Source organism: Spermophilus citellus (genome assembly GCF_964194105.1).
Source record: "Spermophilus citellus genome assembly, chromosome: 19".
NCBI classification, from domain to species: domain Eukaryota; kingdom Metazoa; phylum Chordata; class Mammalia; order Rodentia; family Sciuridae; genus Spermophilus; species Spermophilus citellus.
In genome coordinates, this window is record NC_138201.1 from 6,932,532 (window position 1) to 6,946,772 (window position 14,241).

Here is a 14,241-nt window from a genome sequence, read left to right on the forward strand (position 1 = left end):
TATAAATACCCAAAGGTTATTAGCTCCATTCCCTGAATAATTAGTTATGGCTGAGCTTTTACAACCTTAGCAAATTTAAGAAAGAATAATGTTATAATAAACAAGTTGTTCTCAAATTATTAGCTGATGTCTTAGGGACTCTCACCATTGTGCTTCTTCTCTGCCCATTTATGACTCTAATAAGATTTAAATAATACAAATCTGCAGTGAGCTCAAGACTTAGAAATAACTGTCAATCAGAAACAAGGTAAATGTCAATGAATAGATGGATTCTTTTTTTTTTTTTTTTTGAGCATGGCTAAAATGTTTCTGAATATCCAACTGATAACTGAACCTAGTTATTATTCATAAAGTATTAACACTCTCTTATCAGATTTATTAGATAAAAATAAAGAAAATATAATTTGGGGATTGGGAAGGGAATTCAGTTATTATTCTAGGCTGACTGTTGGTGTTTAACGTGTGGTTTGGTTTGTGGACCTTGGCAGTCCCAGTATGCCTTCAGATGGTCGATGAAGTCAACTTGTTTTGAAATGTCCTTCATGTCATTTGCATTCATGATGCAAAAGCAAAGGTAGAAAACTGCTGCTGAGGAACAAGTCGGACCTCAGCGCCAAACCACACTAAATAGTGCTCAAGGTTTTCTTCCTGGCTGAATTCTCATAGTAAAGCAAACCCCTCCAAAATACAGAACAGAGCAGCTCTGCTGGACACTGCAATTGCTGAAATTGCGAAGCATTCTTAAAACTTCCCTAGCTCTCCATCCTTGACTGCATTGTCATAACTTTGGGATGCACTGGTCATGCAGCAGGTTTGAGATAGACCTGCTGAACCCTAGTGTGAGAACTGTCTCTTTCTTGACTCTGGCAATTGCCTGAGACCTTGAGCCCTTTACTCGTGAAAGCATGACTGACAGATGAATTATGGTGGCTCACATATTTTCTTCCAAATGAACCCAGGAAGCCTGTCACTTCAAGATAAACAACCAACAGTCGACTGTCAATGATAAAATTGAAGTGTTCAAGCAAAAATTAGAATCCTGGAAAACTTATGTCCTCTACGATGACCTTGAGTTTCCCCCACATTTATGAGTTTTCTGATTGGCTCAGTGGTGAGATGAACAAGAGTGAATTTTTGATCTGCTGGGATGAAATGTGTCTCCACTGAGAAGAGCTATAGAATTCATACTTTTTTGAAAGGACCACCGTGGGCTGTTCCAAAATCATGCATAAGTTAAAAATAGCAGGTAAATTTGTGTTAAGGCAGCAGAACACAAAAAGTTCATTTTGATAGGTTGCAGATTCTGCATTGCAATAAACATTTTAGAAACTACCACTTTTGAATTCTGATGTCCTAGTCAGGGAGATGATCCTTCATCAGTCAGAAAGACTCTAAAATGTTCCACACTTCTAAACGACATATCTGCATAAGGCTGATTTTTCCTCATATCTTTAAATAAATCAACCTCTTGCACCAGGAAGAATGCAGAAGCAGATACAGGATGTAGCTGCCTTCTCTTGAGAAATTGCAGAGATTTGCATTAATGTAAAAAGAATGCTACTCTCCACATGATAGTGTTATTCACAAAACGTTACTTATTTTAAAATGGATCCAATTATGTGACATGAATTAACATTTTAAATGATTTTCTGTTTTAATTTCTCACATTGTATATTATGAGCTATAACCTTCATGAAAAGAAGTGTTTCGGGCCCGTCTTATAATTTTTAAGAGATTAAATGAGTCCTGAGACTAAAATTCTTGAAAACTACTCATTTAGGGTGCATCCTAAATATATGATGGTGAGAACAGAGAGAGTGATTTAGGGCCTGGTCAACATCCCAGGTTTCAGGGTCCTATTTGATTTGTCCCTGCAGTGGGGAATATTAGTCATCTATTTGGGCTCATTGCCTGAGGGCAGATTGCATTTCTCAAAATATATTTGCCAAAGATGGTTCCTGGTTTGAAACCCTTTGCATTTCCTTATGAATTCAACCTGGTGGCTTTATTGCAAGTTTTATGGACTTTACTAAAAAAGGAGCATCTCAATTGGAAAAAAAAATGCAGTAAATCTGTGCTTGCATTTTTATCTGTTTCATATTCCAAAATGTGATCCAAATCTGTATCTGTAATGCATTTTATTTATTCATCGACTCCCTTGTTATTTTAGTTCATTATTTCATAATCATGATAGTCGAGTTGCTTAACGAGGGGAAAGGCAAAGTCACCTCCTGCTTTAAATTTTTTTTTTAATTTACATTGAGGCTGATTTACTTGCCAATCAGTAACTGTGTTAGAGGATGAGAGGACACATTGAGTACCAAGTAGGTGTCAACTGCAGCCCCCCCCCCCCGCCCCCCCTGACAGATTATGAACTAGCTGTTATTTTTTTTTTTGTATCAGTGAATATTTGTCGGTTCAATTTTACAAGGGGAAACAGAAGTCACTGAAAAGATAAAAGAAAAAAATTTTAATGTGGAAAATGACGAACGCTGAATCAATCCATGGGAAAACTCATTTTGAACAAAACCAGTTCGCAGAAATCATCAGATAAAGAGAATGAGCAGGGGAGATTTTCCTTTGTAATAAACAGTAAAGGATTTTTTTGGAATCTTCTTTTTGCACGTGAGAGTTTAACAGTGGTAACAATGTGGCATCCACGGTGATCTTGAATTGCTTGTGGGGACTGTCCCTGGGGAGAATGTTAGCATCTATGTAGCATCGTTGTCATTTAATGTACATTCCTAGAAATTTATCACCAGGCAGTAATTCAATAGGAAAATCGTAATGCTCTTGGATAGCTATTCAAATACATGTTACCTGGAAAGAAAAGAAATAGAAAAAAAAAATAAAAAACCTCTTATGTTCAATAATAGAATTGTCAAGTAACTCAGCCTATCAATGGCAAGTACCAACAGAAAAGCAGTGAATTCATTTTAATATCTAGATAGAAGCATGGAGAGCTCTAAGAAGAACTTCCCAAAGGACCAAATGAAGTAAAATATGTACTCCTGTCAACAAAGGCTGGATGCCAATCATTTTTGCAACAGATGTTTTTAAGACTGTGATAAGATAGTTTTTTTTTTTGCTTTAAAAATCATGACGTTTTTCTGGGGTTCAGTAAGATGAACATGTGTGGCAACTCAAAATGACAACCAGGAAGGACATTCCTGAGCAGAGAATACAGTTGTCCAGAGGAAGTCCCACTTGGTCTATGAATTGCACTTTCCTTGTCAGCCCACAGAGAAAGCACAGAGGCAGGGTTTCTGCTACAGCTCAGTAATTGTTGCCCACCTTCTGAAGACGTGTTCTCTAATTTAGTTCCACAGGTTCCAACCATCACTAAGCAGTCCCAAGTGCAAGTCGCCTTTCCTTTCGATGAGTATTTTCAAATTGAGTGTGAAGCCAAAGGAAATCCGCCACCCGAGTGAGTATCCCTACAAACCACATAATCATGAAGCGCACACCGTCCTTCATGCCAATTTTCAATCTGACCACCGTGAACTTGTTGCATTATAAACATAGAACGGAAGCTCAGGGTTCCCAAGTGTATGATACCAAAGTCTATGAAAATAAAGTCTCCTTATTTTACACATTACCTAAGTGATATAAAAAAGTTACATCACAGCTGGGCAGGGTGGTGCACACCTGTCATCCCAGCGACTCAGGAGGCTGAGGCAGGAGGATCATGAGTTCAAAGCCAGCCTCAGCAACAGTGAGGTGCTAAGCAACTGAGTAAGACCCTGTCTCAAAGTAAAATAAATAAAAAGGGCTGGGGATGGGGCTTAGTGGTTAAGCACCCCTGGGTTCAAACCCCAGTACCAAAAAAGAAAAAAAAAAAAACTTACATCACTGTCCACAGAACTGTGACTCTCTTTTAATGGAGAAGGAATTTAACTGTGTGTATGTGTGTGTGTGTGTGTGTGTGTGTGTGTATTTTGGGGGACCCAATGCTTCCACATTTATTAAAAACATAAAAATTTATTTTCCTGTTTGTTGATTTTATCTTAAAGGAATTAGGTTAAAGAAAATATTTGGGCCAGTACCAAAAAATATGTATGTAGGGTTATTTTTCATTGTATTAAACATAGAAATGGTGAAATAAGTAAAATAGTAACCATATGACAGAATATAGTGGAGTAATAAAATATGTGTTTAATACCTTTATAAAATGAACACGATTCAATTGGCAAAGTTATGTATTTGGCATGGTCTCAAATACATGACTGACTAATAGAACTATGACTAACTAATAGAACTGGCGTGTGTATTTTTGATTTTGAATGAGCTCTTTGCACAAACTTGCGCATGTACACACACACAATTACATTGCACATTTATATTTATTGTAGTCTTTAAACTATAAATAATGATACTGCATTACATTTCTAATTATAAAAAAGAAATTTAAATAAGAGGAAGAGAACAAAACCAGTCTTTGGTTATATTTTCTTCATTGAGACTGCATTTGTACAGTTTGTAAGATCTCTCAGATTCTTCTGAGATGCTTATTTATATTATATTATATTCTACTATATTATGTTTTTATCATAAATTGTCTTGGTTTTGTCGCTTTGTGTATTTTTGTATAAATATCTTTAAAAATTAAGAACCCTTAGGATTTTTAGGAACATGAAGTTGATTTTTCTCTTGTAGGTTTTCATGGACTAAGGATGACAAGCCTTTCAATCTTTCGGACCCTCGGATAATTGTGTCTAACAATTCGGGAACGTTCAAGATCCCAAATGAGGGACACATATCTCACTTTCAAGGGAAATACCGCTGTTTTGCTTCTAATAAACTAGGAGTGGCAATGTCGGAAGAAATAGAATTTATAGTTCCTGGTAAGTGTTCCAATGGAACATTCATTGACAACTGTTTTAGTGAAGTATAGAGAAGTGTTGCATCCGGCTGTCGTTGAATAAAGCAATATTGATTTAGGCCACTTATATATGCCTTATCATTCATGGGAAGGGAAATTCTCTTCCAGGTCTTGATAACTTAAGATTGGATGACTTTGGAAAGCAACATAATTTGCTGTTTCTATAACCTTAGATCTGACAAGAGAGAAAATAATACTCACCGTGCTTCCTAGGATCAGGATTAAGTTTAACATATTATTAGATCAGCTAAACTAATCTGCTGTGATAGAAAATTCCAAAGCTTCAGTGTCAACACACATTAATTTCTTGATAAGTAAGTAGCTATGGGTTGGGCAATGCTTAGGGGCCAGCTCTCTGGGTGATCCACGTGGATGGAGATACCATCATCCTTGGGTTGCATCTTAGGAAACTTTCCACCTTGGTGCATGAGTCTGGGGGAGTGAACATAAACAGCGTGTACAGGATCTTAAATGCTTCAACAAGAAGCTACCAGACACCTGTCTCATTTTTGGGGGTGAACCAAAGCAACTTACGTGGTCCCAGTAAATGGATGGAGCTAGAGACTGTCATGCTAGGTGACATCAATCAATTGTCGAATGTTTTCGCTGATGTATAGAAGCTAAACCAGAATAAAGGGGTGGAGAGGGGAAGAAGAGGAGTTCAGTAGATTAGACAAAGGGGAATGAAAGGAAGGGATTGGAATAGGAAAGACAGTAAAATAAATCATATTAATGATTTTCCTGCATATACATATGAAAACACCTAAGTTAAACCCACCATCATGCCCACCCACAAGAATGGGGTCCTAATTAGAATAAGATTTATTCCTTGCTTGTACAATTTCTCAAAATAGATTTTGCTGTTATGTATAATATATAACTAAGAAGAAACAATAAAAAGTAAAAAATAAATAATGAGTTAGTTGCATGTTACATGTTATGCTATGGTTTGGATGTGAGGTGTCCCCCAAGAGCTCACGTTGAGACAATGTAAGAAGGTTCAGAGGAAAAATCACTGGGTTATTAAGAGTCTTAACCCAATCAGTGAATTAATCCCCTGATAGAGATTCTCTGAGTGGTAACTGAAGTGGTAGGGTGTGGCTGGAGGTAGAATCGGGGTGTGGCTTGGTGGGTATCTATTTGTATCTGGCGCGTGGAGTCTCTCTCTGCCTCCTGGTCACCGTGATGAGAGCTGCTTCCCTCTACCGCCCTCACCTCCCATAATTTTCACCCCCACCTTGAGCCCCAAGGAATGGGGCTAGCCTTCCGTGGACTCTGAAACTGTGAGCCCTAACATAAACTTTTCCTCCCCTAAAATTGTTCTGGTCAGATCCTTTAGTCACAGTAATGAAAAATCTGACTTAAACCCATGGTCCCCCTTAAATAATGTGGGTACCCATTAACAGAGGAGACCGAGCCATCTGTAACAATCATGGCAAACTGTGAATCACTTTGCCATTGAGGGTATTATTTACAGGCAGAATGGAAAAAATATATATATATAAGAAGCAAATCTAAGTATATCACAAATTGAAGATATAAGTAGATAGAATGAATGCTCCAAGTGAAGGAGAATCTACAAAGTGTAGTATGGCAATTCTAAACCACAAGCCTACAAAATTATTAAATCGAAAGAGATGGAAAAGCTATTCTGAATAAATGTTTTCCAAATGAAAGCAGGTATTCATCATATCAGTCCAAATACATTTATTTATTTTAGAAAGATCTTTTCTGGAAGTTAATTCACTAGGATATATGATACTGAAATGTATGCATCAAAAGGAGACCTGAAAGGAGAAATAGGCAAATCTGTCGTAGTAGTGAGAGATATTAAATATATCTCTTTCATTATTTTGTAACTCAACCAGAGAAAAACATTAGTAATCCCATAAAAATTTAAACAACCCAGTTATAAGCTCGAGCTAATTAGCGTGTATAGAATATTGTATCTAAAACTGTGAAATGCATTTTTTTTCCATGGGTAAGGGAAGAAAAATTATATTCAATAACACTGAACAATGAAAGAAATGCAATAAAAATATAATTAAGTTAGAATCACTATAAATGGAATCTAAAGACAACTTACATATTTGAAAACTCATTAACATTTTTCTAACTAATCATGGGTTCGATAAGTGTTCGATAAGTCAGATTTTTTTTTTTTTTTTGCGGCTGTGATCAAAAGACCTGATAACAACAACTTAGAGAAGGAAAAGTGTATTTGGGTGTCATAGTTTCAGAGGTCTCATTCTCTTGGATGGCTGAATCCATCGCTCTGGCCCAGAGGTGAGGCAGAACATCATGGTGGAAGATATAAGTAGATAGAATAAATGCTCCAACTTAAGGACAATCTATAAAGTGTAGTATAGCAATTCTAAACCACAAGCATACAAAATTATTAAATTTAAAGTGGAGTCTCTCTCCTGGCAGAGAGAGCTGCACTCACCAGAGACAAAATATAAACCCCAAAGGCCTGCCCTCAATGACCCACCTCCTCCATCCACATCCTACCAGACCATAGTCACCACCTAGTTAATCCACCCACCTAGTTAATCCACGTCAGTGGACTAATGCATGGATTAGGCTCAGGCTCTCATAAACCAATCGTCTCACCTCTAAACTTCCTTGCACTGTCTCATGTATAAGCTTTTGGGCAACACCTCATATCTAAAACCATAGCAATACGGGGAAAAAGAAAATACTGTCAAGTGAGGATAGTGAAAATTCTATGCAACAAAACATGTTTGATGCAGTTAATAGCATTGTTTACAGGAATATTTATCATCTTTAAAATGTAGGAAAAGGAGAGGGGATAAAATTCAATGATGTAAGCTTCTTCGGTAACATAATTTTGGGGTGAAATTGACTGAGCTGACTTAAGACAATAGAATAAAGTGAAGGGAGACATACTGTGGATCTAGAAAATAAATTCAACTGAGCGATGTATATAACCATTATAGTGAAAAAGATACATCTTCATTTACTTTGGTGCCTGGAAGGATTTTAGTTGTATTTCTTTCCTTCTTCACATTCTTTACATTTATTTTATGGATCACCTTTTTATGTACTCAAAATTACTAAGTACATAGCATAGTGATCCATCTGAAATAGATGTTCTGGATTATTGAAGTATTATAACCATAGTAATTGACACAGCATGTATATGGGCTTTGGAAATTGGCTTTAGAAGTTCAAATTTGCAATGATGTTCAATAGGAAATGCCCATGAATTCTGGATCAGGAAGTATTGCCTTGAAATTTGTGGCTGAGAATCCTGAGACTCTATTATATAGAGAGTCAGCTATACCTGTACTGAACTTATATAGACTCTTTCCCTGTTACTATTCCCTGAACATACAGCATAACAACTATTTCTATAACATTTACGTTATGTTAGATATTATATATAATCTAGATATGATTTAAAGTATGTGGGGTGATGCATGCAGATTATGTGCAAATATTATGTCATTACGTATAAGGGATTTGAGCATCGAAGATTTTGCTATCCAAAATAAATCCCATATTTATACCTGAGGGAAACTCTGTATATGTAGCTACCTGAAATAAATTAAGATTAGAAATTTGAGGGACAGAAGAAGAGAGAAAGAGATTAAGCATCTGTTTTAGAAGACAAGAAGACATCAGGGTGATACCTAACCTGAATTCTAATGGTTGCTATGGAGACACAAAAGAAAAGGCAGTCACCAGACCTATTGCAGAGAAAGAAATGGCATGATTGTGAGATTCTACAATTAAAAGATTTTTAAAAATGTTTTCTCTCATTAGCTAAGTAGACTAAGTGCACAGACGAACAAAGGATCCACGGTAATTCTGGGCCAGAATATGACAGTATTATAGTTAAGAGATTGAGAGTTGAATCTAAACTACACTGTGGGTAATTGCTCTCTCTCTCTTTCTTCTGCTCTAGGAAAGATCAAAATAAATTGGGTTTCTTATGCATCATTTCCACTCTTTCCTGAAATTATTTTATCATTGGACAGCTTTCCGTAATCATCTATATGTTGAATAGGACTATCATTCCAGTCCTTAGGAGTTTATCAATCTGAGACCATTTAAAACTTCCGACACAACCTCTAACAATGGATTTTCCTCTTCAGTTTTAGGGAATCGATTCTTCTTTTATATTAATAGGAGCTTTGCCATTTCAGTTGTTGTTTGCTATAAATGCACACTTTTATATGCATTGTTTAGTTCTTTCTATTTTCAACAATATTTCCGTTTAGTTTCCTAGGGAAAGAGTGAAGAAAAAAAAAAAGCCCAACAAGCAGAATGTACCATTTACACATGCTTGAGAAATCACTGAACTAAATTGGTTTCCTAAGATGTAGCATAGGGATTTAGTCAGTGAACTAGTCAACGAGCCTTCATTAAGCTCTTCTTATATGCCATCCATTTTCCTAGGTGTAATACAGTCAGCTTTCTATCCTTATAAAAAAATAATAACTTATGAAGTGAAAAAAAATTATTTGGGCCCATGGTTTTGGAGGTTCCGTTTCCATGGTGGGCTGACGTCATAGCTTTGGGCCTGTATTGAGGCAGACATCATGGAGGGAGTGTGAGAAAGTCCAAAACCTGCTTACATGATGAGCTGGGGCAAAGAGAAAGAGGAAGGGGCCAAGGCCCTGTTATCTCTTAGAAGGACATGCCCCCAATAACCTAAGGTCCTCTCACTAGACCCCGCCCCTCAAAGTCTTGCCACCTCCCAACAGCGCCATCTTGTGGACCAAGCTGCTAACACATTGGCCTTTGGTACTCAAGCCATAGTGGTAGGTAATAAGACTTAATGTGGGTGTGGTAGTGTGTGTGTATGTGGGAAATAGAAACTTTTTTTTTGCCTTCATTATAAACTATCCATAGAGTTTAATATAATTATATAAATAATTGTACTTATTATAGTACCCTTTAGGAGTCAGATAAGGTCTCTCCATGTAACATTCTAATCTATCCCAACTTCTACTAATTTTTCTGTTCTCTGATTTTTAAAATCCTTTTTAGTTATATACAACATCAGGATACACCCTGACGTAATCAGAAAATCATGGACCACAGCCCACTCCAATTCAGTCCCCACTACCCTCCCTCTACTCCCCTGATCCCTCTTCAATCCACTTACAATTCACTTTTTCTTTGTTAATTAGTATCCTGTGGATACACCCAATACTGGTACCCATCGTCCACATCCATGCACACATATATAAAAGCTCACCAAGTTTCATTCCACTGATCTTTCCTCTATTTTGATGAAATTCCATCTCACTTTTTTTTTCTTTCTCTCTCCTATTTTTTTTTTCTTTTCTATAATTCTTACCTCTCCTTCTATTTTGGATTAGTTTCTTTGTATCAGAGAAAATATTGTACCTTTGACTTTTTGGGACTGGTTCATTTCACTTAATATAATATTATCCACTTCCATTCATTTACTGGCAAATGCCATAATGCCATTCTTCTTTATGACTGAGTAATACTCCATTTCTTTATGCATTCATCTGTGGAAGGGCATCTGGGCTGGTTCCATAGCGTGGCCATTGTGAATTGTGCTGCTGTGAACATTGATGTGGCTATGTCACTGACCTGTGCTGATTTTAAATCTTTTGGATACATGCTGAGAAGTGGGATTGCTGGGTCATGTGGTGGTTCCATTCCTGTTATTTTGAGGAATCTCCATACTACGTTCCATGGCGGTTGCACTAATTTGCAGTCCCACCCACAACGTACCAGTGTGCCTTTTCCCCCATATACTTGCCAACATTTATTATTAATTGCATTTTTCATACTCGCCCTTCTGACTGGAGCGAGATGAAATTTCAATGCAGTTTTGATTTGCATTTCTCTAATTGCTAGAGATGTTGGACATTTTTCCATATATCGATTGCCCATTGCTATTTCTTCTTTTGAGAAATTCCTTTTGAGGAATTTCTTATTTTGAGAAATGTCTTTTCTTTTTTTTTTTTTGAGTTCTTTGCATATTCTGGATATTAATTACCATCTGAGAAGCAGGTGGCAAAGATCGTCCATTCTGTAGGGTCTTTTTTCAAACTCTGTTTCCTTTGCTATGCAGAAGCTTTGTAGTTTGATGCATCTGACTTTTTTTGGTGGATGGATTATCGGGGATTGAACTCAGGGGCCCCCAATCACTATATATATACATAAAATTTAGAGACAGGGTCTCACTGAGTTGTTTAGCACCTCACTTTTGATAGGCTGGCTTTGAACTCAGGATCCTCCTGTCTCAGCCTCCTGAGCCACTGAAATACAGGCATGTGCCACCACCCCATGCACCATCACAGCTTCTTGATATTTGATTTTATTTCTTGTGCTTTAGGAGTCTAGTTCAGGAAGTGCTGACATGTTGGAGTGTTGAGCCTACATTTTCTTCTTGCAGTTGTGGGATTTCTCATCTAATTCCTAGACCTTTGGTCCACTTTGGCCTTTGTGCAGGGTGAGAGATGGGGTTACATTTCATTCTTCTGTGTATGGATTTCCAGTTTTCCCAGCACCGTTTGTTAAAAGGGCCATCTTTTCCACACCTTATGTTTCAAGCTATCTTGGCCACGTCATGGTTTTAACTGTATTAAATGCACAGTGTGGGACTTTTTTAGTAAAAAAAAAAAAATATTTAGTGCAACATCATTGTGATTTTGTATTTAAACAATTCCAACATCCCCTTCAAATTTCTCTCTGCTCATTTACACGTAATCTCTTTTCCCACCTGTCAGCCATTGCAACTGACCCATCAAATTTTTCCTTCTCTAAATTTAATTTTCTGGACATTTTATGCAAAAGGAATCATAGACAGTTTTTTTTTCCACATGGCTTCTTTCTCGTAGTATTTTTTTCCCTGCAGTTCATGCGTGATGTGGCATATCTCAGTACTTGCTCCTTTCTGTTCCTGAGTAATAATCCATCATATGGATGAACTTCATTGTTTTTTTTTCTTCTATTCATATGTTGGTGACTACTTAGATTATTTCCACTTCTTTGGCTATTATAAATTTTGGTGCTGTTGTAAAGTCTCTGGTGTCTTTAAAGCATTTAGTGGTGTCTTTGTTGGAGACTGTCGTACAAATTAATTAGAATCCTTAAAAGTAAGAAAGATTGTGGGCTATCATATCCTCCCTCCTTTCATTGCTTTGGAAATGCTGCATGAATGCATATTGTTAGTGATTGATTTATCCTGAAGAGGCTGACGAAGGAAAGAAAGAATAAAAGTCATCACTCAGTGTCCACATTCGATGGAAATAATCTAAGAAATGGTGGACTCAGAGATGAAATCATCTATATAATGTGTTAATAAAACCCAATTAGAGTGACTAATGTGCCCGCTCCCTACATTTGCATATCTTCCTCAAATTCCTCAGGACGATTTACCTTAAGACCAAACCTGGGCTTCTTACCATTCTGGCCTGGGAGGGGTAGGAGAAGAAAAAAAAAAAACACGAGTTTGTTAATATGTGCAAACCCACCAAAGACCATCGGTTTGCTCAGTTGAGAGGACAACTTTGAATTTTCAGGGTTTAACTGTGGCTGAGGGTTTTGCACTCATTCATCAGGGTTCGTGAATGACGGGCATGAAGCGGGCTGCCTTGGAGTCCTTCCTCTGCGGGGATTCATTAGAAGCTCATGGGCTAAAAGGAAGACTGCAGTCCTAAGTGGATTAATGGGGTACTCTACAGGAAATGGGAATCAATTAAATCTCCTTACAGATGGAAGCTGGGGGTGGGGGGAAATTCAGCCCGCAAGCTCAGTAGCCTGCATTCATGATAATGACGGCGGGCTAGAAGCCGTGTGCCAAGCACATTGAAGCAAAATCTATGGCACTCAAAAGCTCACCAGGCCAATTCTGTAAACAGAGATGCAAGTCAAAATAGTTAGAGCTCTTTGGCAAAGAAAGATTAGCCCAGGGATGGGTAGGGGGAAATAATTCAATAAATAAATCATGGGCTGTGCAGGGAATATGCAATCTCCACCCCCCTCCCCTCTCCACTTCCTCTTTCAACTATCTGTATAAAATCACCAAAGTTGTTAAAATACAGGCTTACAAGGAGCATCCAGGGCAGCAGCCGAGGAGAGCCCTCCAGTCCTTTGCTGGTCTCATCTCTAGGCATATGGCTGTGTGTACCCTGCAAAGGTGCAATATCTGAATAGTTACCATGTACATTGAGCTCTTTTGAAATGCCAGGGATTATTTCGGTTGGTTCATATGAAATATGATATTTAAACACAAATCAAGTGAGTTAGGCGTCACTGTGTTTTGCATTTTACAAATGAGGAAACTGAAGCATATTACCTAAGAAAATTCAAGGACCAAGGTAGCGCTTAACCCAAAGATACTGACTTCAGAGTTCATAGGTGTGACTTGATGCTTTATGGTGTTATACACCATCTACTCTGATGGTGCAGGTTACATATGCTCTAATTATGCAGAAAGATGTGCTTCCTTGAAAATAGCTTGGGGCAGGTGTGGTGGCCCACACCTTTAATCCCAGTGGCTCAGGAAGCTGAGGCAGGAGGATCACAAGTTCAAAGCCAGCCTCAGCAATTCAGGGAGGCCCTAAGCAACTTAGCAAGGCCCTGTCTCAAAACAACAACAACAACAACAAATATATATATATATATATATTTTTTTTTTTTTGAGATGTGGCTCAGTGATTGAAAAAGTAGCTTGGTAGTAGAATAGCAGAATCAAATAGCAGGGAAACCTTTGACTTTATTTCTTTAAAGCCCAAGAAAATCTGCAGTGTTCCATAACTTGGTAGTGGTGAAGCCTCCAATTCCTTTTACCTCCAAGTGACACAGGTGTGAATTCTACTGAAACTCCCTGAAAGTTAAAGTTATTAGTGAGATGGTACAGGGGCACTGCTTAGGCTAGAAACCACGTTATCCTGTGGCATATCTTCTAGATATAACATTTTTGTCAAAGCCTTCTCTATTTCCATACAAAGAGGTCATTTTTTTTTCTGTATGTTGGATTGAAAGAATCAAGATGATGAGTTTTCAGAGCTCACTGGCAGCACCTGAAGTTTTCGAACTCAACTCCCACAGAATTCATATTTACAGGTGCGCTGGGCTTGAAGGAGACCAAGGGGAAGTTATGAAGAAGCCCGATAGGAACATATTGAAGTGTCACTTACACTCTTGGGGTGGTTCCTAGAAATTTCTTCACTAGACTTCATACTCAGCCTCTTTGAGAGCATTCGGGAGACAGAAGTTGCCATGTGCTTGATTAGCTGATTTGATGTTATTTGGAAAGGAAACATCTGGACGTGTTTGATGGGATTTGTGGACATTCTGTAAGTCCTGTTTAGGTAGATACTGATGTATAGTAAGGCGTTCAT

The 14,241-nt window shown here is 37.7% G+C and overlaps 1 protein-coding gene across 1 annotated transcript in view; it reads left to right on the top strand.

The window, feature by feature from the left end:
• CHL1 (cell adhesion molecule L1 like) overlaps positions 1 to 14,241 on the top strand; it is a 198,437-nt gene that overhangs the window by 115,397 nt on the left and 68,799 nt on the right. Inside the window, exons 5-6 of the mRNA XM_081276343.1 lie at positions 3,322 to 3,427; positions 4,657 to 4,844. Of these exons, the coding sequence (XP_081132469.1) occupies positions 3,322 to 3,427; positions 4,657 to 4,844 (294 nt within the window). The remainder of the gene's footprint in view (positions 1 to 3,321; positions 3,428 to 4,656; positions 4,845 to 14,241) is intronic.